At 39.7% G+C, this 25,169-nt stretch overlaps 3 protein-coding genes across 8 annotated transcripts in view; 1 reads left to right on the plus strand and 2 right to left on the minus strand.

Moving 5' to 3' along the window:
- LMBRD2 (LMBR1 domain containing 2) overlaps window positions 1–3,124 on the minus strand; it is a 28,652-nt gene extending 25,528 nt beyond the window's left edge. For 2 of the 3 annotated variants that reach the window (XM_021551820.3, XM_021551799.3), the window contains exon 1: window positions 2,361–2,514. The gene's annotated coding sequence lies outside the window, so the exon portion shown is untranslated. Of the gene's footprint in view, window positions 1–2,360; window positions 2,515–2,957 lie in introns of those variants that run through there. The other variant, XM_021551808.4, reaches the window with a different exon arrangement.
- Window positions 2,625–14,730, plus strand: SKP2 (S-phase kinase associated protein 2). Its single transcript, XM_021551852.3, has 10 exons — window positions 2,625–2,680; window positions 3,319–3,584; window positions 5,095–5,206; window positions 5,486–5,629; window positions 6,100–6,234; window positions 7,675–7,773; window positions 9,166–9,293; window positions 10,879–10,930; window positions 11,573–11,680; window positions 12,772–14,730. Exons 1-10 carry the CDS (start codon window positions 2,673–2,675, stop codon window positions 12,983–12,985), a joined length of 1,266 nt encoding a protein of 421 aa, XP_021407527.2. The 5' UTR covers window positions 2,625–2,672; the 3' UTR covers window positions 12,986–14,730.
- A 197-nt stretch (window positions 14,731–14,927) lies between these two features.
- Window positions 14,928–25,169, minus strand: part of NADK2 (NAD kinase 2, mitochondrial) — a 32,464-nt gene continuing 22,222 nt past the window's right edge. For 2 of the 4 annotated variants that reach the window (XM_021551832.4, XM_085567901.1), the window contains exons 7-12: window positions 24,570–24,648; window positions 22,280–22,423; window positions 20,139–20,194; window positions 20,003–20,056; window positions 19,441–19,564; window positions 14,928–17,674 (exon numbers count right to left, since the gene is read on the minus strand). In XM_021551832.4, coding sequence (XP_021407507.1) covers window positions 17,536–17,674; window positions 19,441–19,564; window positions 20,003–20,056; window positions 20,139–20,194; window positions 22,280–22,423; window positions 24,570–24,648 — 596 coding nt within the window. In that variant the 3' untranslated portion in view covers window positions 14,928–17,535. The remainder of the gene's footprint in view (window positions 17,675–19,440; window positions 19,565–20,002; window positions 20,057–20,138; window positions 20,195–22,279; window positions 22,424–24,569; window positions 24,649–25,169) is intronic. The other 2 variants (XM_021551841.4, XM_085567900.1) reach the window with 2 other exon arrangements.

Consider the following 25,169-nt stretch of genomic DNA (forward strand, 5'->3'; position numbering starts at 1 on the left):
ACCTAAAAAGCTTCTACCAAAACAAAAGGTAAAATGTTTTTGTGCAAGATGCGGCGCTCAGCTACTATCATGAGGGTACTTCCAGAAGTGTTATAAAAACGTACTGAATGTTCTAAAGTAAAGAGGGAATTGATTCCTACTGCAACTTAACTCACTTTCAAAGACAAAAGTGACTTTGCAGTTGTCAGTAAACTACATCTTTATGTTCTTCTCTGGTTCCCATTTTAATCTCAAAACACAAAAAAGAAAGGCTATTTTTTCAAAAGACCAAGACCAATAACAGAGTTGTTTTGAATTAATATATATACATTTTCAAAGTAACAGTTTAAAATTTTTAGATAGAAACAATTTAAAACCAGCTCTCCACACAGAACGATTAAATGGAAGAAAATCCACAAAGTGAGAAATGCAATACTTGAGAAGAGCTCTTCTGGTGAACTGAATGCAATCCAACAGTGCAGATGCAGATACGTCTAGGACCTGTGCTACTAGATCAGGCCTTAAAATACATTACTGCAGGCTATAAAGCCATGCCTTCCTGTGGAAAGCAGCATTTGCCACTGAACCTGGTTGCTAGCTCAAAGAAAGCTAAGCCTCTTACCTATCATCCTGTTTCATCACTTTATTTAGACAGCCATCTCACTATTGGCATACAGCTACGTAGTATCTGCTTGCTGGAATTCCAAAATTGCTAAAACAATGTTGTACTGAAACAACCACTTCAGAAGAGCTCTCTTGTACTGTGGAACCTTCAATGGCTTAGAGGATGCTTCTATTAAAGCAATGACAATGACAAAGTAACAAGAGCCCTCACCATGAATTGAGAAGTACTTATCAGCATACTCAGTTTCTGAAAAAGCAGGCAACTACAAATTAATACAAATAAAATTAAAAGCTGAAACACTGGCACAGGAAGTGTAACTTAAGCAATAAAACATAAGGACATGCTCCTGTGTTAGCTTAGGATTTTCCTGCTTCTTTTTAGACGGACAAAATCAGCAGTTTTTCATTCTACCCAACTACTAACACTGAATGCACCATAAAGGACTCAGTTCAGGCTTAATACACCCTAAATATGAGAGACTCCCTACTATCAACAGTATTAAATTACCCTGCCAACCTAAGAGCAACTGCATTCACGACATCTACATTACAAATGAACTCTGCCTGGTACAGAAAACTCAACCTACTAAATGAAACAGCAGAGAATGAAAACCCCCACACTTTTGAGCTTTAATATAGCACCAAATTTAACAAATCCACTCCAGTATTATATTCTTAAAGAAAGGCTAGAAAGAGTAAAGCATATCTGTTAAGGATTCTGCCAGTCTCCTAGCCTGATGGGAGACTGCGCTCACACAAAGCAGGTGTCAGTAAGGCAGTCAAATGACTACTGCCCCAACACTGCTTTCAGGCAGACTATTTCTTAATTTCCAGATTCTAAAAAACACTCGGGTTTTTTGTAAAACCCTCTTTCGATTTCCCATACATTAATAAAAGATTTACATGACTCACAAAGGAAAAAGGGGCTGCAAAAAAAGGTGAAATAAACTCAGCTTTTTTTTTTTTTACCCAAAAGTCCACCTCTTTTTCATCTGATTATCTGCTTAAACAATCTTTGAACAACTGTTCCGTGACTTAAGATAAAACCGGAAACGGTGAAAAAATACTTTTTGAAAGATTGTTTGGATCTTAATTTGAGTCACATCATTCTCTCTCTGTATGTGACTGAAAGCTGTGTGCTCTTTGCTACGGGCTCCATTACCACCCTCAATTTTATAGGCACGTCTCTCCATCGCTATGCAGCAAACAAAGGACAGCATCTGCAATCAAGTGGTTGACTAAGAGCAAGGCTGTAGGTGTGTTCAGAATTAGTTCTCCATCCCCAACAATTTCAAAACAAGGAGTTTAGCGTAAAAAACGCAGGAAGAGCTGTATTGCTGAAAGTCCCGCGGTGTGAAAAGACTGCGGGGTCTCTTCAAGGCATGGTGAGGCTCAGGACCAGGTGTTCCCAGAGAAAACCTCTCTCGCTGGAATGCGCCAGCGCTCCCCGGCGTCCCCGCCCGGCGGTGTGCGCACAGGCCTGTGCGGCACAGCACCGAGCTCCAGGGACACGGAACCAGCACAGCCCCGCCGTACGTGCCCGGGGGGCAACACCCGGCATGCGAGCCTGGAAACCAACGCACCGACCGCCCTCGCCCAGCCGTGCCCCGCGACCATCCTTCCCTCCGCGTCTTTGTCGCCGGGGACGTGCCCGGGGACTGCCGCTCCCCAACCCGGCTCCTGTCCCCGCTCCCGGCCGTGACTCGGCACTGCGGCCCCGCTCCGCCCGGCCCCGCATCCCGCCCGCTGCGTCTCACCACGGCCGAGCAGCCGCTCAGCGTCGCGTCCCCCGCGGGGCTCCACCGCCCACCATCCCGGCCGGCACCCGGCTCAGAGCGCGGCACACGGAGCGGCGGCCGCTCCCGGCTTCTTCCGCGTCGGAGCCGCCGCCATTCGCCGCCCGCTGCCGCCGGCCCGGCACGGCCCCGCCTCCGGGCGGGCACAGGGCTGCGAACTACAGCTCCCGGCAGCCTCTGCGCTCCTGCCCCCGCCGCGGCTTCCGGCCGGCGCCGGGATAGCGCGGTGCTGAAAGGCGCGGGGCGCGCGGCAGGCGCGGACCTCCGAGCGCCATGTACAGGTACGGGGGCGGCGGGACGCGCGCGTGCGAGTTCCGCTGCCGGGCTGCGTGGGAGCCCTCACGGACCCCTCGGGAGGCCTGGCTGCGCGGGGGTGCCTGGGGGGGCCGTGCGTGGGAGCGCCGGGAGCGGGTGCGGGACCCGGGGAGCGCGAAGGAGCTCCTGGGCATGGGAGCCGTGCCGGGATCGCTCGTACGCGTGCGGCCCCGCGGGCTGTCCCCGGCCAGCGGGGGGTCCTGCCCTCGGGATCCCGGCAGCCGCGGGGAGCGCTTCCCCCACCTGCTCGGGCATCCCGTCCCGGTGCCCGCGCTGCCGTCGCGGCTGCGGGAGGGTTTGGTGGCGCCGGGAGGCTGCCGCGTCCCGCCGCTCCATTGGCTCCGCTCCCCGGTGCCTCGCCCGCCCCATCCGGGAGCGAGGCGCGCTCAGTCCCAGGCGCGCTCTTCCTCAGTCTGCCAGATCGAGCGCACGCCTGCGCTGTGGCCTCCGCTCGTGCTTCCAGCGCCCGCAGATATCCCACACTTAATTGCCCTGCATATGGATGTGGAGTACGTGTGACTGAAATGCTTCAAGAATCCCCCTCCTGTGTTTAGTGTCAATCTGGCAGTACTCTCAGAGCCTCTGGGTTTTGCTGTGTCTGCAGAAAGCACCTCCAGGAGATCCCATCCTCTAGCACTAATGTTTCCACCACTTTGGAATGGGACCCCAGCAAGACCTCGGAGCTTCTCTCGGGTATGGGAGTGTCGGCCCTTAAGAAAGACAAGCTGGGCAATGAAAACACACCACAGGACCTGCTGGTGTCATCACCCTGTCTTCCTCCAAAAAGGCAGAAGGTGAAGGACAACGAAAAGGACTTTAAGGACTTTGTTATCGTGCGCCAGCCATGGCTGCTCCGACAGGCAGAGTCAGGTACTGTCACCCTAGTCCAGGTTTTGCTCACCCTTTGGTAGAGATAGAGAGTGAGCATCACAAGTCTGCCCTGCTTTATTGTTTAGTTCTTTTGCTCTTATCCAGCAGAATGTCACTTTCAGATATAGCGGCTTTCAGGCTTGGGGTGATAAATCCTCTTTTATGTGTGCCTTTAAATAGGGGTGGTGTGTCTGGCTCCAGAATTGTGGCCCATGAAAAACAGGGTTCTCTGCTGCCTAACCCCATGAGCACCTTTGTGTTTGTGCTGGGGGATGGTGTTGCATGTCCCTGTGCCTGTTTGCTCTTCTGTATGGGACATAGGTGGCACTTCAGCCCAGCAGGGCTGTGTTTGTGAAGCAGTGTTTTAAGGTCGCTCGAAAATCAGTAGCAAAAATAGGCTTAATATAAAAGCAGAAGTGTGACAAAGTTTGTTGGCAACATTCATTCTAGTTACCAGGTGCTTAAAGAGCACAGAGAAAAAGCAAGCTAAAATCAATCAGTCTAAAACCAAAGTCAATCCAAAAAATACCTGTTTGAAGGCAAGAGGAGAAGGGTAAAAAGAGTGCAGGCTGAGGTGTGCCAGCAGGGCTGTGTGCCAGCTCCTGATGGAAACAAGCAATATGAGGGACCATGCCAGAGGCATAGAACCATATGAGGGAAATCACATCAAAGGGTGGCAGCCTGCTGTGCTGGAAAGGGAAAGAGCAGGGCTCTTGGACTCTTGAAAGGGGTGTTAGAGAATACTAGGTTTCTTTCCTTGGTGTCTAAGTGCGGTTGTACTCTGGATGAGTATGGGATGCAAAATAAATAAGCAGCTCTCTCCAGGCATTATGCTGTCATACAGAAGGTGGAAATGCCTTCAGACAATCCTCTTTTTATATAAGACGCACTGCTGGGTTAAAGGCAGCTGTTACTGAGCTCCACCATTCTCAAATCTCCCATATGAATCATGACACATTCTGGAGCCCAGAGAGAAGCCCTGTGGTTTGAACCACATTGTTTTACATAATTCTTGGAGTGGTGATAGCATGTATGTTTTAGGAAGCAGTGTGTAGTACCTGATTTTGTCTGTGTATCATGCAGAAGCATAACTTACCTTCAGCTCCCTTCTGGGACCCTTGCATGCATAGGAAGAATGATCATTCACAGAGGGGAAAAAAACCCCAGAAAATCATACAAGCATTAGATTACAGAGGCAGTAACTAAGATGCTCTTGTTCCCAAAGTGAGTTATGTGAGTAGTGTCCATGGCTTTACTACGTATACAAAGTGAATATTACAGGAACCTTTCCATTTACCAGTCATGCCTAGGCAAAGATGGTAAAAATGTCATCCTACAATGATAAGCTGCAAGGGAGATGAATAGTGGGGCTGATGTCTGATGTAGGCTGATGTATGGCCTACAGAGAAACCGTAGAGGGGCTTTTAACAACCAAACCAAGCAAGGCATCTGACCAGAAGGTGAAAATGAACTAGCTTTAACTAGAATGTGTTTTGCTCTTTCCCTACAGGTATTTCTTTGGATGCACTTCCAGATGAATTGCTTCTGGCAATCTTTGCCTGTTTGCCCCTAAAGGATTTACTGAAAGTTTCTACTATTTGCAAGAGATGGCATCGACTTTCGTAAGTATTATTTCTCTTCGTTTAGCACTGAGGAAAATCTTTGTTTTCATATACCATTAAATGGTCTGGTTTTCATCTTATTTATACATATATAATTCAATTTAGGCCATATGTGGGTATGTATATCCAAAAGATGCCTCACATGTTTTAACATTATTGTAGTCTATTAAATAGCTTTCCCTTCTCTGTTTTTGACACCAAAAACTTTCTGTGGTTGTACTCATAGCTTTGACCTGTTACCCATTTGAATTCACTAATGAGTAAAATTCTATGCCCCAGATTTGATGAATCTCTCTGGCAGACTCTTGATTTGACTGGTGGGAATCTGCTGCCAGGACTGCTTGGTCACCTGTTGCCTGCAGGTGTTACTGCGTTCCGCTGCCCGAGATCTTGCATTGGGAATCCGTTGTTTAAAACAAGCAAGTAAGGCTTTTCCTGCATGTTCTGGATCCTGAAACTGTATCAAGTACTTAGTCTGTGTAGTTTTGGTTTTAAGGTATTAGCAACCATCAGCAGTGTTTGTGCTGTGTCTGGAATGTGGAAGAGTTGATCAGTGATTAGGCATGTGTTGAAACAGGAGGGTATGCATCCACCTGTCAGTTACTTAGAATCAAGGTGATGTGATTTTTTTTTTGAATATCAAGCATCATAATACCCTTTCAGTTAATATCTTGTAGAGCCCTGAATTCTCATAATCTCCAGCATTTTTACATGGTACACTCAAATCATTTAACTCCAGTAGGATAGACTTTAAGATGTTGCGAGGTATTACGTAGAAATATTTTCTGTAAGTTGTGTATGCTTTTAGTGTATGGGATATGTTTGTGATGTGGGGAATTTATGGAGCGGGTTTTAATGCAATTTTAGTAAGCTTTCTTCTTTTTTTTTGTTAGTCTTCTTAAAATTCAGCACCTGGATTTGTCAAACTGCACAGTGTCTGCTGCAGATCTCCACAGTATTCTTTGTCTATGTGAAAAGCTGCAGAACCTTAGCTTGGAGGGTCTAGTGCTTTCTGACAACATCATCAAGTAAGTGACCTGATTGGGAATACTCAGTGAAACCTTCTGTTTGGTGCCATCATTTTGTGCAGGCTAATGAAAGAATGCAGTGGAATGTTGTTCATTGTGGGTGTATTTGAAATGGCCAGTTTTAGGTGGCTATTTAGTTTGGCTTTTTTTCCTCTCAATTCCCCAGAGTAGTAGGAGGTTGGAGAAACTGCTCACCTCTCTATGGTTTATATATCCCTAAGTTAAACTTCATAGCAGAGCTACTTTAATTTTCGCATTTTTTTGCTCCCAAGAGAACTTCATATTTGGTGTGCAGGCTCTTTTCTATTCCAAGGGCTCTCAGTACCTCTCCCACCAGGTGCCCATTGTGCTTATGCACTGTTGCTCACTTTTTATGAAGCCCTGGAAGATTACAGATTGTGTCAAGAAGGTGAAATGTTTTTTTGGTTCAGCTGCAAAGACATTAATGGGTGTGTAGTCAACCTTCTGTTCGTCACACCAGGGGGTTGTGGAGGTGCCATGGACCAAAGGTCAGATGACAAAGACCCTGGCTTTCTGATTCCTTCCTCACTCCATAGAGGGGGAACTGGAGGAAAAATAGACCAATATAGTTTGGCTTTTTATACAATCAGTGGTAACAGTTAAAACTGTCAGTAAATTGGGTACTAATCAGGCAGTAATGATGGAATCCTATTGCCTTCTGAACAAATGTGCTATGCACATAAAGACAGTGTCTCCTTGTGGCAGTTCCAGTTGAAAGTAGTTTAGGAAGTCACTTGAACCCCTTTCCTAGACCAGGGTCTAAAATTAGCACTGTGCATGTGGATGAGGATGTTCTCCGGTTGGATCTTGAAAATCTCCAAAGATAAATTTGGCTGGATAACCTGCTAAATTCATTAGTGCTTAATTACTGGAATTTCTAGGTATGAATACAGTAAGTTGGGAGTAGGCATGTTACAGTGTTCCAGGTTTTGCTAACTGCATGCATGCTCTAGTCTTGCAAACAAATGCATTCAGGAGATGCTATTTGGACACGGATTTTGTGTTGGAATAACCTCCATTTTGCAGAGGGGTGACATGAGAAACAGGATCATTGTTTTGTCTTTTGTAGAGCTGTAACCATCTCTTGATAAGCTGTGTTGTATGTTTATTGTCATATTGCAGGAAAAGGTGAAAAGAAATAATTTCCTTGTAAACTTAGTTGTTGATAAATATGCAGACTTGTCAGCAGTGTTAAGTAAATAGACAAGTCTCCTTTTTAATTTTGTGCCTTGATGCTGCAAGTACATAGTTGAGAGCCTTAGTGACTAGGTAAGTCAGCTGATTAAAGATGCAGTACTTTATGTTTAATAAAAAATTCCCTGTCCAGGAAGTTAGATCTTAAAAACAGTCACATCCTAGCAAAGCAAGCAATGTTCCAACATTTAAATTTTATCAGCTTTCTCTTTCTTCTCTCTACAGAAGCATTGCTAGAAATCCCAATTTGATACGACTAAATCTTTGTGGGTGCTCAGGGTTTTCGGCAGAAGCCTTGGAGCTGATGTTGAGCAGCTGTTCTATGTAAGACAAAACCAGGTTTTGCTATTCCTGAAACAAATATTTTTTTCTTTGGGCATCCCAGTTATTCTTGTATCTAGTATTTTTTTAATGTGCCTGATTTTGGTTCTAAATGCCTAGCACTTGATTATTAACTGGATAGTTGGGTAATTTATTTCCATCAAGCTATTTGCTTCTTTAATAGCAAAGATGTACTGTAGTAGTTTTTCATGGGTTTTCTGAATCATCTTCTTGGGTGGGTAAACCCCATTTATATTCCTTTGATATCATGTAAATTTCATTTTCTTTATGAAAATAGTATGTGATTCTCACAAAGACAAAGAGTGTGTTTTGGAACTGCAAAGTGGAATTCCAGAGCTCCCTTTGGAATCAGAATGCAGCATGAGTAGCAGAGAACACTGTGCCTTTCCATGGTAGACTAATCCTTCAGTAACCTTCTAGTTTATGAAGGGCTGTGTTCAGATGGACAGCTCCAGTGATTAAACCATTTGCTGGCAGAACGTCACTGAACTTGGCCCCAGTGAACTCAGGATGTATATCCCAATCTTTCTGCTGACTTCCTGTGACCTGCAGGACAACTTGTGTAATCATTCCTTCTGCAAAAGCATGTTTTTTAATCAAATTGCAAGTTAAAGCCTTAATCTTTCTGTTGCTTGGTCTGATTACTCAGATCATAAGCTCTTTAGAGGATGGCAGTCTGTGCAGTGCACAGTGAATACCAGATGGCAAATCTGATCCTAGGAATGCTAGTGGCAATTTAACTGTTTTTTCATTTTATGTAGAGAGTGCCAGCTAAATGCTCTAATTGTACATTCACTCTGTCCCTTGGTTACAGCTACAACACCTGCACACAGAACAATACTTTGTCCCAGCCCCATGGTGACAGGCTATAAGTAGTCAAGCACGTAAAGAGAGTTGAACTCACAGTGTTTATATAAAGCTATTAATTATTTTATGCTAATTAGGATTAATTGGTCATCTGACCAGTGCTAATAATGGATGGTGGTTTTTCCTCTCAATATGGCCATCTGTTCAGTTGTAACAGATTCAGATCACAAACCCAATGAAAAGACAGTGTCTCCTTGTGGCAGTTCCAGCTGAAAGTAGTTTAGGAAGTCACTTGAACCCCTATCCTAGACCAGGGTCTAAAATTAGCACTGTGCATGTGGATGAGGATGTTCTCCGGTTGGATCTTGAAAATCTCCAAAGATAAATTTGGCTGGATAACCTGCTAAATTCATTAGTGCTTAATTACTGGAAGTTCTAGGTATGAATACAGTAAGTTGGGAGTAGGCATGTTACAAGTATTTGCTTTAAAAGTATCAACTGTAATGAAAAATACCAAACTTTAACTGTGTTTCAGCCATTCTTGTTAACAATTCTGTTTGTATGTAGGCTGGAGGAGCTGAACTTGTCCTGGTGTGAATTCACAGCCATTCATGTCAAAGCAGCAGTCAATCACATTACTTCTAAGATCACCCAGTTAAATTTAAGTGGCTACAGAGAGAATCTACAAATAGCAGGTAAACAGCAGCATGACAAATGTTTATCCCACTATGGGATGAAGCAGTAGACTTTACATTTTCTTCTGCTTGGCTTTCAGTCTTTGTATAGTAGAGTCATGTACTAACAGTAACTTTTGTGCTCTGTGTTGAAGTTCTTGCTGTCAGAGTCTCTTACTCATACTTTAGCTCAGGCATGAAGGGTGAGATGATTTTTCTTCTGCATTTAAAAACAGTCAAGTGAAAATTTATTTCTTCTTCAGCTGAAAGGAACAGCCTTTACTTGTGAAGTAAGTCCTGGAAGCAGTGATTTTGTGTGCTATTAATTATCTCTAGAACAGTATCTGGAGGCTTTTGTAAGGCTTTTGCTGTTGTGTCTGCTGAAAACGTCTTCTAAAAGAGAACAATCATAGTAAATCCTTGAGTTTCAGACTGACATCCAGATACAAGTTAATTTGGAAGGCGATCTTAGCCATCAACATTTAACCATTTACTTAATATTAGTTCTAGGAAGAAAAGTTTTATTAAATTGGAGGGTTACAGAAAATGCAGGTAAGTCGAGATTTGGGGGAGGATACATCAAAATGAAGAAGAGCATAGCTAAAGGATGAAAGTCCTTTTGTGGTAAAGAGAATTTAATTTTTGCAATGAGTGAATATGACAGTAGGGCATTGGATGACATGCAGGGGGTGACCTCTCATTTCTGTTTAGATATCACACAGACCCCTTCGTGCATTGCCTTTATGGGGAAATAGGCAAATCTTCTTACCTCAGCCCCAAACTTGTAAATAAACATGCTATATTGTCTTCTCCATGTCAGGAATTTGAACCTTGGGCCCTCTAATTGAACCATTAGAGACAATGTGCTGACCTCTCCTGTTTGTAAGACACTTTCACTGCATGACTTTACTCTGTTTCAGTGCAATTTAACAGGCATAAGACTTGAATAGTATATTAATCATCATAATTAAGGTATTGTTTTGTTTAGTTTCTGCACATGAATTCTGAAATACCAAAATTCTATTGCATGTTGTTGAGCACCTTGCAATGGCTTTTAGGTGATATCTGAACCAGTGGTGATTCAGTGCTACTTGCAGACAATGAAAAGAAAGTCAAAAATTTACAGTTTAAATCAGGAAAACCGTAACTTTTTGTCATAAGAACTTTTTATGGGCAAAAACGGAGATGCCTAAAGGATTTGGTGCTCTGAAAGGATATTTGATGCATGGAAAATTTTCATTACTTTTCCACTATATGTAAGTATTTCAAACAGCTCACCATTACTATATCTCCAGTAGACTTCACAAAAATATAATTTGAATTATTGTCTTCCTAAGTTGATGGTTGATGCAACTGACTTCTAGGGATAATTTGCTGAACTAAATGTATCGATTTTGCTGAGATTTAAAAATGTCCATGCAAGGTATCTTCATAGGCAGACTGTATGCTGTAAGTTTTAAGCATGTATCTTTTAATTTAAAAATTGTTCTTCAGTTGTGGGGTTCCAGTAGAAAACATAAAGGAACATGTGTGGACCTGAGCAGGCTGTGTAAAGCACATCCATCTTGTTCCTGAAAGAGGGACTGACTGTGTGGCCTCTTTTCAGATGTGAAAACACTGGTGGAGAGATGTCCTTTGCTTGTCCATTTAGATCTCAGGTAAGAAGACGTGTTCAGCCAGTCCTTAGATCCTTGTGGTTCAGGGGATTAGCACTGAGGCAAGATTGTGTAGGTAGCACTGCACATCCAGAAAATACTATTCAAGCTAAACCTACAAAAGATTTGCTATCTGGCATGACCTATTCTGGAGCAGATAAGTAACTGAAGAAGTCTTATTACCCCAGCATAAATGTCAGGTACCTACAGGATTTGTTAACTAACAAGAGATGGTAATTGATAGGTAGAATGGAAGGAAGTACTTAGAAGCCTACAGTTGATTAGCGTAGCATCAGAGAGAGGTTTAAGTAATCTCTAATAATAATTTGTTACTTGGCCATATAACTCTAAAAAAAAAAAAGGTATATTTTGGTTTTGACCTAGTCAGTTACAGTATTTTGAAACCTCTGGTGAACTTGCCTATTCATGGCATAAATTCTGCTGCAGAGTATATGTGTGAAGAGAAACTTCTGCTTCACTTGCCCCTTTACATGCACAGCACATACACAAGAGATGGGTTTCCTCCATATTCAGTGAAAACATACTTTGGTGGTAGAAAAAGTAGATATTCAGTTAATTCCTCTGGCTAAATTTTCAAAATTTACTGCTGCTGTATGCTTAAAACTTAATATGTTCTCTGTACAGTGACAGCATGATGTTAAAGCCCGAGTGCTTCCAGTATTTTAAACAACTTGTGTTCCTACAACACCTGTGCCTTAGCCGATGTTACCAGATATCATCTGCTGCTTTAGTGTAAGTAACCTCTAATTAGCTTTGGTTTGCTGTTCATGCAAAGGGTACATTAATTTCAATTTGCTTTACCTTACGTTTAGAATTGCATATACTGTTTAAAAAACCTTAATGGTATGAGGAATCGGGAATAAAACTAAGGTAACATAACCCAGCTGTTACAACCTGTACCCTTTGAGAATCTCGACTGCAACTGAAACTGAGATAATCTTTCAGTGATGTCAGTCGGTACTCATGCAACTGACTGCTCCATGCATGCCTCGTGTCTTCTATTAGTGGCATTATACCAGTGGTACACTGCTGGCATGGAAACCAGTGACCAGTATTGATGTCAGTACCAGACCTCTGAGTGTGCAGGAAGGTTTGGCAGAGTTGACAGTACTGGCTGGACTAATAAACTGTGTATTTTTGCTTTTGTGTGCATCTCTAACAGTTATTGCGATTCAAACTTGGCATAGAGTGACTTTTTCTTGAGGTCCCTCTGCCTTTTATTACTGTAGAAGATTTCAATCCAAATACTTTCGGAAAGATGTCAACACAAAGGAAATTGCCAACAAGAAGAGTTTGAGAGGAACAAGGCTATTGAAAATAAGAAGAACCTTTGCTGTGGCAGCACGTGCTTCAGCCTTTTGATTTTGTCCAGTACTTGCTTGTAAGATACAAAGTTCAGATGATGACTGGGAAAATGTAAAGCAATCAAGAAGCTGGGTCTGGCTATTCACCAAAATATTCTTACAACCTAGAAATTGATTGATGGTACTCAGGGGCTTGTATCCTCTGAGCCTGGAACTTCAGGATCCTTGTATCCTGGAACTTCATCTGGGCAGTTTACTTCACTTGTTCTAGATTTTTAAGTCCAAGGATATGAAAAGGGAAAGATCAGTTTGTTTTCAGCCTGTGAGAGAGACTAACAAAAAAGTAATTTACTCAGCCAGTTTCCTGAAGTATCAATGCTGAATACTTCTATTAAATATGTGCTCAAGTAAAATTCTAAAAATTTAGTAAAAATAGAGTTATGTAGCTTGGGTGCACGCTGAAAAACCCCCAAAAATGTTTTCAGTTTCATGGTTAATTTCCTATCTCTGTGTTTCTAGAGAGCTTGGTGAAATTCGAACACTGAAGACTCTTCAGGTATTTGGAATAGTGACTGATAGCTCCCTGCAGCTCCTCGAGGAAGCACTACCCGATATGAAGATCAATGGTTCACACTTTACCAGCATTGCAAGGCCAACTGTTGGCAATAAGAAGAGCCATGAGATCTGGGGCATCAAATGCAGATTGACACTGAGAAATCCTAGTTTCTTGTGATCTTGTAAAAGGTACTTCATGCCATGGACATACTGTGCGTTGAAGCTCCTTAGAAAAAAAACGTCCTGGAGCACCTTTTATCATAGTACTGTTACTATTTAACTTGGTCTTACATGCTAATGTTGTTTCATAATATTTTGAATTAGTTTTTTGTACTTAAAGCCTTTGGAAGTTTGATGACTTGTGAGCAATTACGGAATATTTCTTTCAGCCTTTCTTTTTTACAGGGGATCTTTGAAAAAAAATATTCTGAAACAAATCACCGTCAAGTGATTTGATAAGTACAGATGAGTTACTTACATTGATAAGTAATGTTAGCTTCTAGCAACTGTCTGCAGCTTCTGAACAGCTTGCAGAGGTGCCAGATAAGTTTGTAAGGTTTATTAAGGAGTTTGCAGCATTCAAAATGAATACATCTATATTAAATCCTGTCATCTATGTAACTGAAGAAAAGATACTGCAGGATGAATGAACCAAGCTTGAAAACAGTAAATTGGGGATATACTACATAGGAACAGCTCAATACTTTGCAAGTTAAGCAGCATAAAGGAGTTATAGTGAAGTTTTTATTTAGGAGGCCACACAGGAAATGTTTGTCTTTAGTAGCCTTCATTTTTGGCCAAATTCAGGTCTGAAAAGCCTGTTCAGAATTAGCATCTGTAAAAATAGATGCTGGTTGTCCATGATTTCATTTTGTGGTCCTAGGTTTTCTGAATACATATTACAGAAACTTTATGTAGATTCTGTGAGTCTGATCATAGATAAAACTTTCTCTGAGATCTTTCAACTGCAACTGATAAATTGGTGTAAGTTTTGCAGGAGGAGGGCTCAAGGAGTTCTAGATATGACCAAAAACCAGAACCTGGGACTACTGTGTAAGAATGCTAAAAGGGAGAGATGCTTTGGTGCTATCAAAAGACATAAATTTCTTTTTTATATTAGTTTGTTTGTAGTAGCACTTCACTTCTTGTATTTGTATCACTAACCACTATCATCTAGTGTTGATTTTTTTTTTTTTAAAGTCACAGGAGAAGCTGAGTAACTGTCCAAAAAGAAAAAAAAAATAAAAGGATAGGGACAGGTAATGACTTTAAATGAACCTTTCATTTTCATCTGTTACCAGGGTCCTTCCTTATGCATAAGCCGAGAATGTTCCAGCAGGTGTTTTAGCTGATAATTCCTAGGGCAAAACTTGGACCCTCTCTAGGATGTAAAAATGCTGCTGTTTTCCCATGAATGCAGTGAGCAGCTGAATTTATTAATGGATGTTTTTAAGAATAGACAACATACCACTGTAGGCCTTTGCATATATACAGCTTTTCCCATTGCAGTCTTGAGAAAAAGCATTCAGGAATGAATACCTGGCAGTGCAGGACAGATTACTTGCTGTGGAAAGATTGTATGAGCACTAGAATTTGATGTTTAACTTGACTTTCTAGAATATAGTAAATAAAGCATTATCTTTTTCATGTAAGTTGATTTGTTTTTTATTAAATTTTACCGTGTAAGTAACAGGTGTTAATAATGGGTTTGTATCCTTTACAAAGGAGCTAATGGGCAACACACCTTGTGAAAGTTGGATACAGAATGTTATACTGCCTCAGTTTGCTGCCTTAGAATTTTACCTTAAACTGCTTCAAGAAGAAGAAATAAATCTCTGCAGCACAGCTGTACATTCTTCTCCTTATGCACAATGTCAACTCCATGCAACTTCTTTTGCATTTAATAAAGATCTAAGAAACTGCTGCATTGTACAGAATGACTGATGAATAGGAGAGTGCTTTCCCTGGTTTGTCAGTAACTTTGTGTCATGGGTCAATACAAAATTTCTCCAAGCAGTGGTGCTTTAAAGGACAGAGTGTTACCAAAAATACTTTCAGCATTCATTAGACTATGCTTTAAAACACTTTTGAAGGTTGAAATCAGGCACAGGACAGCTTCATTTATCAATTAACCTTTTAATTTTTATTACATAATGTATAAACACCACTTGGAAAAAAGAAGTGAAGAATAACAGGTCTAGTTTAGCAGAACACATTGTAGACTAGCATTAAATGAAAATACCATGGACTTGACTCAGCAGGTGGAAGGGGTGCAAAAATCACTGCTAGTCCATGCAGATTAAATCAGTGTTAAACCAAGATTCAGTCCTGTTGTCTACCAAGTAAGTTGTCTGTACTGCAATCCTTTGTCATAAAGGATCCTTAAAAAGGGTCCTACAATTGTTTAATTAAAAAAAAAAAAAAAGTAGCTGCTTACTATCAATTACAGATTTCTGAATCATCCTAGTCAATTTTAAGCATTCACCAGTAAATGCTTCAACAGAACTTCAATTAAATACAGACAAAACCAGTAGAGGCCACTCACAAGTAGGTCAGGCTTCCATTTTGCAAAGTTAGGAATTTGAAAATTTACTAAAGTCTAATCTAGATTATACTTTGGGGCTGTAGGGCCTGAAAACATTAAGTCTTGACGTTCATAATAAGGAATGACAAGCATGTTTAAGAGGTGTACTTACTGATCTGACTAACCAGTCTCCATTAAACCTTTGCAGAACACAAATGTCTAAATAGGCAGTTGTTGGGATTTCTGCCATAGATTTGCTGTGCACATGTTCAATACCTAAATCTAGTCTAAAAGTGGTAAGAGTCCTAAGAAGGAATTAATTAGTGTTAACGGCATTGGTGAGCTTGGGGATTTTTTGAATCCTCACAGCATACTAACTAGTGTACATGGACAGAGGCACATTAATAAACAATCCCTAACTGGTTACAGATGGATTGAAAATAATCAAACATCATAGTCTGTGTGCACACAACTTTTAGAAAGATTAGTCTTTTGTGTCTTTAGCTTTAGACAAGCTTTGCACATTATTTTAGACAGTAAGTTATTCCAATAGTTCCTGAACTTACCACCTTTTGAAAGCTTATTTGGCTACTTTGCTTTTCCCCCCTGGGTCTACAGTCACAACAACCAGACAGTGTAAATAACTCTGCAGCACACTTAGAAGGTGAAATGTACACAGTGATAACTTATTCAGACATCTCCATTAATTTCACATTTTCCTAGAACTGAATGGTCTGGTCAAATCAATATCCTCTGGATTATGTTTTAAGTTGTATTCACTCTAAGTCTAGAAGGAAAAAACCCTTTCTCCATTTCCTCCGCCAATAAAGAGCAATTTACATTTTGCAAGTGGCAATAAATACCCTGATTGATTAGCCACACTAGAAAACACTTCCATTAGACCTGAGAACATCTGTTACAGAAGTCTCTTCATTCAAAAGTCATTAGAAAACTCACTCTCGGAAACCAATCTATAGTAAACAAAAGAAGAGTTCCTGCTGTAGGAATATTTGTTTTCCCAAATTCTGCCTCACCTATGCAGTTATAAGCATGGATTTTGAAAGGCAGTCACAGTTCACAGTTTCTCTAAAAGATTCAAAAGGTCACTTGCTCTCCTTTAATAAGAGCTTTTTTTTTTCTTTCTATTATCAACTTGATTACCTAACATGAGCAGAGACATGTGATATTAATTTCTTGTCATTTACATATCACTAGCATTCAGCATAGGATTGTAAATCTAAATTTTCTGGAGAAGGTAAAAACGTGCTGGGAAAACTGGAAGACATAGGTATTAGCTTGTGCTCCAACTCCTACTGCTCAGCATATCTCATTCTTCTTTAAATATAAGAAATTCAAAACCTGAAATTCCAAACATTCAACTTAATAAGGTGAAATATATGTCTTAATGATAACCACTTAACATACACTACTGCTCTGATCATCTGATTGCAAGTTAATCCATTCAGTGAAGGAATATATCCTATTAAAACATGATTTCTACAATTGGTATGTTCTTGATGAAGGGCTCAAGAAAACCTTTGGGTTTCAAGTCCCTATCTAGGTCAAACAGAAAAACTAAAAGCTACCTCATTCAAGATGTATTAAACCAGACTTAACACTCTTGATGTAAGTTTACAAAGTAGAAAAAATAATAGAAGAACAAAAAAAAATTGCCACAAGTTGTATGAAACTACAAAGTTGTACAATTTTTTAAAAGTATACAAAAGATTTGTATTTTCATTTCTTTTACATCAACATCATGGTTTACCAAAATCTATATATCCTTGCATCAAATTGCTAATTTGACAGTCAACTTTTCTACAAAAGTGTATGTATGAAGTACTTAGTTTTATCAGTCCCAGACTGTTACTAAAAAACTGTACATCTGAATATGTAATGCTACTCACTTAATACTTGAACCCATTTACCTCTGTTTACAAAGCTTTCATGTTTGCCTTACAGGTTAAAATGTCAATTTTCATTTAAGTTAGAGGTAACATTTCAGACATTTGCACTAGAAGCAAAAAAAGCTCAAATATCAGGCTAATGATTCCCCAACCCAAAGGAATGAAAAGCATTTCAAGCTTCCTCCAAATGCTCTTGCATCCAAAAAGGCCAACTTCCAATATAATGCAGCATTGTGATATCCCCATGGTTTCCCTCTATGGATTCATAAATGTTTCAGCAAAAGTCATCAAGGTCCTTCATTCTTCCAGAAGAACAGTGCACAGTGAATCCTCTGTGTCAATCAATATTGAAGCTATTGCCCCATCATTGAACTCAAAAGATGTTCCTCCATCTACAACCATACAAGCATCCCAACAACGGGAACGGACACAGACTCTGCAAAAACCAACAAGGACATTATCACAAAACAGCTTAAAAATTTAAGTATTTCACACAAGTACTTAACTGGTTCTGGGACATTCTTTTGCTTGGGTCAGTAAATACTTAACCTCCACTTAGCATGGTATTAAGCACTAGAACCCCACCAAGTTATCAGTGCTTTGTATGGACTTGGCAAAGAGTCCAAAGAGGACTGAAGGACTCAGTCAATGTTCCCAGAGTCTGAGCACAGCTTGTAATGTAACACTTGGTGTTGAAAGCTAAAGTTTAGCTGTAATTTTCAAAGAAAGCTACTGATGATCCCATTTACTTAAACTTCACAGAAAACTTCACAATTAATTTAAGATTCTAATATCTGGTCTTCATGTTATATGAAATACATATTTTCAAGTAGCAATGTTGAGGTTCAAATAATTCAATATTAATCTTTTGTTACATTCAGAGAGCAGAAAAGTAATTACAAACACAAAGCTGAAGGTCAGGATGCTTGCTAGACAACTTCAAGAACTGCAGCATATTACAATGTCAAGACATTATTATTACAGTCTGACATATTTAAGTTAATAAGTTTAAATCTAATCTTAGAAAATTTAATGCATCTCTTTTAGAACTGGACAAGACAGAATAAAGAATTTGGCTCAGAGCTCCTTTAGACATTTGTTTTGATATAAAAGGTTGAATTGAGAGTTAATTACAACTGAAATACTGTATTGCTTTCAGCAGTTTATATGTTATTGTTTGTATGTTCAGTTATTCTGATCATGAAACTAATGGCTCTATGTGTTTATATTTAATAGTGGCAAGCTCCACATATCATAAAATCATTTAGATTGGAAAAGACAAGTAAGATCATTGAGCTCAACCATTAAACAATCACTGCAAAGCCCACCACTATGTCCCTAAGTGCCATGCCTAAATGTCTTTTAAAACCTTCGGGGATGATGATTCCACCACTTCCACGGGCAGCGCATTCCACTGCTTTAAAATCCTTTCTATGATGATAATTTTCCTAATATTTAATCTAAACCCCCAGTGGCATAATTGCCCTAAGTTAAAATGATGAATTAGCAAATAATTCAGGTTGTAAATCCATTTAGTGCCACCTTCTGCTCAAAGCAAGGCCTTACTTTAAAGATGGGTTAGGTTGCTTAAGGCCTTTCCCAGGCAAGTTTTGAGTATCTCCAAGAACAGTGATAAGACAATCTACAGAGACAATCTGGTCAACTGCCTGACTACTCTCACTGATTTTTTTTTTTTAAATCAGAAATTTACACACTATAAAATCATGACTGTTGTATTATACTCTGCTCTGAAAAGAGTTTAGCTCAAGCCTCCTCTGTAACCATCCTTTGGTAGCTGAAGACAGCAACCAGATTCCCCCTTGGTCTTGTCTCCTCCAGGTTAAAGGAAAGTACTGTTCAGCCTTTCCTTTATAAATCACTTGTTCCAGCCCCCTTATCCTCCCAGTGGCCCTTTCCTGAATTCACTTCAGTCTGTCACTGTGTCTCATACTAAGGAAAATGGCACATATCCAAAGCTGGGCACAGTGAGATTCTTTTATTCTGTCAGATTGTGCAGGAATCAAACATTAAAAAGCCGTAACACAACTAGGAAACATTTTCATACTGCTGTTACAAGAACAATACTCAAGTCATTCAAAGCACAAACTGGATGTTGAAAGACTTCAAGGGAAAATCCTGGATTGCTGATACTTTGACAGATACAATGAACAAAGTAAGTCCACTACTGCAGCCAACACTTACTTTGACGAGAAGCCACGCTGACGGCTACTTGAAAAAACTCTGTTTACAATAGGCTCTCGAACACTGAAAAACATCTTTGGTTCCTCTGGACTGTAGAGCAGTGACTCATTGTAATCATTTGTTACTGTAAGCAGAGGAGTCAGCCATTAGTTTTTCCAGAGAATATGAGTTACTCTCAGAAACACACATTCCTCCAAGGATCATCAAGTCTTGACAGATGTTTAACCGTCTTTATATGCAAAAAAAAATTATTTTTAGGGAAGATTCCTTTCAGTTCTACTGCATGATGAACACTCAGTAGCTCTCTCCTGGTGATTAAATATTAACTGTTTCAAATTTAAGGAGAACTGAAATTTTCGTGAAGAAGATAATTTAGATATAAATCTAAATAAGTGCTTTCATTTCAAATAAGACATTGTTTGCCAACTGTGCCTAATTAATGTCTGTAAGAAAGATTACTACTGCAAGAATGCTAAAACACTGAAAGGCGAGTAGTACAGAATTACAAACAAAAGGAACTGGCCAAAGATACTTTAAAACAAATCTTGCCTTTTTCACTAACCTTTCTGTACCAGTTCCATATTCAATGGCATATTCAAACTTCCATGCTTTTTTGCTGTTGACCAGAGAGAAAGAGCCCCAGTTAGACATATGTATCTGTATAGAACTTGGCTAGTAATGCTGCATTGTCCACTCACCGATCTTAAGTATCTCTTCAATAGCTTGATGTGCAACCTTGTTAATATTATACGACCTAAACAGAGAAGAAGTCTTGTTTGCTAAGCAGTACAACTTAGGAAAAAAAACAAGCAAAACCAAAAAACCTTTCACACTGATGAAAAACTAAATTCAACATTTGAGAAGAAAAAAGAATGATACTAAGTGTGAGTTGATAATAGTTAATTTTTTTAAAAAAAGTCTTAAATCAACTCTTGATTTGGCATCTACCTTGTAAACCTTCAAAATTCAGTAAGTGAAGTCTTCAGGAAAGAAAAACTTGGGATGTAGTCTCCTTGTCAATAATCCCCCTGCCTTAAAACCCCAATAACTGCTGCATTAAGTCTGCATTAAAAAACTGAAGCCCTAGAGATTGTGTTCTTACCCTGTCTATCCAACCCTTGTTGATTTAGTCTCTTCGTTCTCATTTATGAACCCAAAACTTCTTTACAAATATTTTACTTCTTTATTTATACCCTAAGGTGTGGTCTGGAATTTCACAAGAACTGGTGTATACAGAAAATAAAGTCAGATCAGACACTTCTGCATTTGACGCATTTGGATGAACAAGTCAACATAGCCTCAGTCTGAACTAAGGCAAAACCCCCAAAAAAGTCTCCCTCCTCCACCCAGACTCCAAAGAGAGTAGGCGCTAACCATAGCCACTGTGCAGCAGTACCGTGAAGATTTCACATGCCCAGGTCTCAATACAGCTCAAAATCCTCAGTCCAGCACTTCTGTCATGGCAGTAAAACACCTCAGACTGCAGCACAGATCCACTATGCCCCTATCTGACCCCAGAGCTGCTGAGGGTGTGCCCAAGGCTCTCTCTCTCTTACTTACTGCCTACCTGCAAGCCTGAGCAGATGCTATCAAGATATCCTTTTAAACAAGTTTTGGCAGCTACAGAAAACACCTGGATATTTAAATGTCTCTCAGTCACAGGAAGTCTGAAATTCCAGGAAAGGCTCTAGAGAACAGGCTAAGGGGGATCACTCCACTGAGGCTTGGTCTCACCTTAGAGAAGTCCAGAAACACATACTGATTACCACAACAGAAAGGGGTAATCCTGGAACTTGGTCCCTGGTTCTGGGTTTTCTCAGCCCAGAGTGTGCAAGCAAAAGAAATGCATAAGAACAGCATTGAATTAAGACTGTACTTTCCCAAGGTACTGAACACTAGGAAAGTTCCCTAGCAGTCTGCCAATTTCATCCTTGGCAGCCTCCAGAACTAAGCTGTGCTGCCTCAATACAAAATTCTGAATTACAATGAAGCGTAAAACCCAGTAACCATGGTTACAGCATGAATACTTATTTTTGAATTTCATTAAAAGCCTCTGTTTTAGTTGATCTTAGCTATCCCATAAATCCAATGCCTATTATACAACTCCAAATTACGAGCACAAACACATCTCTCACATCTCAAAACTAAATTTATTAGACTTACATGCAATACCACAGCACATTTAAACTGAAGTTTAAATAATTTATCCCTCTGATTAAGCCAGCACAAGTTCTATGTAGGTATGGCCATCTTTTTTTAAGGGGAATATTTTGGCAAACAGATTGTCCCCGTCAATTAAATATGAAAGAAACAAGAGGCTTGAAAGAAGGATGGACAGTAGATGTGCCAGAGAACACTTAACACTGCTAAATACATGTTTTCCCATTCTTCTTAGAGCTTAGATTTTTTTGAGTTTACTGGGCTACATCACCTAAGCATTTTAATTTTAGGCAATAAGAGTAATTCATAGATCACCTCAGTATGCTCTCTGCAAGTCACAGGAGAATCTGTTTCCCTCACCACTCCTAACCACTCATCTTGACCTGTGGCAAGCCACATCTTTCACCAAAATTACATCTAAGCAAACTTCTGTCTCAGTGCCACAGCTCCTCATCCTTCTAAGGCTTCCCTCCATACCCACAAGTAACGAGTGCCTTGCTCATCTCATACACCTGGAACAGCTCTAAGCCATACTGACAGTGACCGTATTAGACTGACCTACCCATAGCCCAATAGAGCCTCAGTCTCATTTTCTCAAGGAGAAAATGCATAGGCCAAATAGGTTCATCTAATCTTATCTGAAATTGTATTTTCTGTCAAAGAAGCAACATGTACTCACCATGCTTTTGATCCTGTTCCAGTACACACATTAAGCCCTGAACTCTTCTGTTTCTCCCAAGGACCATCATCAACTGATATTTCATAATAGGAGGCCCTATGAAGCGAGAATTTAAAACTGGGTTTGCAGGACTTAAAGTTCTCCCTGAATAAGACAGAACACATAGCCTTATCAGGCACATAACAGTTTAGAGGAGCTACTTTCAAATCTGGATCACAATTTCACAGGCTTTGTACAATGTTTCCCATTTGACAGCTACTTCTGATTCAATATTTTATAGCAGTTTTTATAATAGACTAGAATTATTTGTAGCATGAACTTTAAGCACACTTTCTGCAGTCACTTCTCATGTTAAATTTATGTACAAAACAACTTCTGTGGTTCATATGCAGGGCTTGCTGGCATTACAAATAAAACTATAAACAATTACTTTCTTTGCATAACTGTTGCACAAAATTTGTGTTTATGCTATGATTGTGTCTCATTAAATTATGTCAAGTAACACTAACTATTTCAACATCAGTAAGTAATAGCATCATTGAACCTGAACTCTTGATCACTTCAGTAACTGAAAATCCAGTGATTCTTCATTAATAGCTTTACACAAGAACAGGCTTACATTTTATTCCAGCGCAAATTATTCCTAAAACTCAAAAGTACTAGGTCTTGATGTACAATCATCTTCTGCATGTTGCAGTTCATCTGTCAGGAGATTCCTAGGGTTAGGCCTAGAGACCAAAGTTTCTGTCTACAAGCTTCAGAATATCCAAGAGTATATTTATGAACTAAACTTGCTGATATTCATAGGGCCTAATTCAAACTGTGATACAGGCTTCAGATTAATAGATATCCTCTCAGAAATACCACATTTGCTGTTTTATGCATGACTGAGTTTCACTTTTCTTAGTAAACAGAATTTACTAAGCTATTATTTCAGTCTAGAAACACAGCTCTCAGTAACTAAGGGCACATTTTGAAAAGATGAGATTAGAGAACTGAAAGTAAATTAAGAACACAGGTGCACTGCTTGATTCAGTTTAATGTAATTTTTGCAAGCTGGGTATAATAGGTTTTCTGGGTTTTTTTTCTTCAATTTACTCGTTTTTACATCACTGACATGCAGAATAAGATGTGAAAAGAAGCTCCTAAAGTTATTTTGTCTAAATAAATAGCAGACTTGTGTATTTGAAACTAACAGAAGATTTGTCTTTATGACAATCAAGTCTTCAAGTCTAAAGTCCCAATAACACCATACGCATTTGTAGAGGTTGGTATCTAGAGGGACTGTGTTCCTCAGTGATTCTCAAATCCACTGGAACCAAGAGAATGTACTTTTGACGTGCATAGCATTAGAAAACAGCTTTGTGCTCCTCTATCACTGCACATTAAAGAAACTTTTTAGAATCTTAATATAATTAGGTTTGATTTAGTAGAAAGCAGGATTTGTATCTCTTTGAGATTAATTACTTCTGCCAGTCTCAGACTGAAGTCCAGTCAAAAAATAAAGCCCTCACAGAATATTTATACTATCTGCACCAACAATCAGTGTCTCAGGCATTGTACAAACACAAGCTGTTAACCTCTAAAGTGGCTTTCCTGTTATTTTTGTTTGGGTTATTTTAGTAAGATAAACAATGAAGTGAAACAGATAAAATACATGTAAAAGTTTAATGAAATCCTAACTAAGGGTCATGTCTTTTACCACAGCCCCAGTCATATTTCCCATGTCCTTCTTACTGTTTGGCTACCAAAAATGCATTGACCCTCAGGACAGAAAGGACAGTATCCTGAATAAGGCAGTACCATTGTTTGATACAAACACAGTTCTTAAACAAAGGAAATAACTATATTCTGTCAATAACAAGGCTTCTGCCAAAAGCAGGCTGATACCTTTTTTACATCTAATGACAGAAAGACAGAAAAGGGAGTTATGATAGAAGCTAATTCTGCTTGGTCATGCTAAAAGCTTATTAAAAAATATTTAAAAAGATATGCAGGAGAAGAGGCAGTTCAAGAACTGATATTTAAGTCATCAGTAAAAGGGAAAGAAAAAAGTCAGGAAAAATGAAAGAATAACCACAAAGAAGGCAGAAAACCAGAAATTAACATTACTGCCCTTACATCTCTGAAAATACACTTTGTAATCAGCAATAATACAATAAGTGTTAAATATTTTTAGAACAGAAGTGAAATTTGACAGTAAAATCTCATCACTGATTGTCCACTCCAATGGCATAAAATGAAATTAAGTCAATTGTGCCTTGCTGTAACAATAAACAATTAAACATACCTGGATGAAAGAGATTCCCCAATGAAGACTTCATTGAGTGCTCTCACTGGTAAAAGATGTGGGCCAGAAATATCAGACCCTGCAGATATCAAATATAAGTTTTGAGTCATGGATTTAAAACACAAGTTTTCAAAAACCATTCACAATTCACTGAAGACAGATTCTACTGCCTGGGCTTGTTTTCTAGACTGAATGCTCCATGTTCTTCAGACTCATTTTTTCACTGATTTACTCTGTGGCTAGTCACTGTCCTTCACTGGAGACAATGAATGTTTAAACCAAGGTCAGCAATGACGCTTATGTTCAGACACTTTTCCCTGAAAAGTTACAGGCAACTAGGCAGAATAAAATCTTCTGTCAGTCACTCTTCCAGCCAAGTTAAATTCACTGGCAGTGACTAAACAGACATTTCTGATGAAGTTCAGAGAATCAGACTTCATACCACAAGATAATTAAAGGGGATTAACAAATTGTTCATGTTGATAAGGACTTCTTAGTGAGCAAATGCAGTACTGGTCACAATTTAGGCACAGAACCATGCATCTTTCAACCCATCATAAAGAAAAGACTTAGAGGTGTTTTAAGAATTATCTACAGACA

Source organism: Lonchura striata, chromosome Z (genome assembly GCF_050655825.1).
Source record: "Lonchura striata isolate lonStrDom1 chromosome Z, ASM5065582v1, whole genome shotgun sequence".
Taxonomy (NCBI): domain Eukaryota; kingdom Metazoa; phylum Chordata; class Aves; order Passeriformes; family Estrildidae; genus Lonchura; species Lonchura striata.

What these genes read in the sequence shown, in the direction of transcription:
- SKP2 (XM_021551852.3), top strand. An exon ending in GCTCCGACAGGCAGAGTCAG is followed by an intron (nt 3,585 to 5,094) that starts GTACTGTCACCC and finishes CTTTCCCTACAG; the next exon opens with GTATTTCTTTGGATGCACTT. An exon ending in ATGTTGAGCAGCTGTTCTAT is followed by an intron (nt 7,774 to 9,165) that starts GTAAGACAAAAC and finishes GTTTGTATGTAG; the next exon opens with GCTGGAGGAGCTGAACTTGT.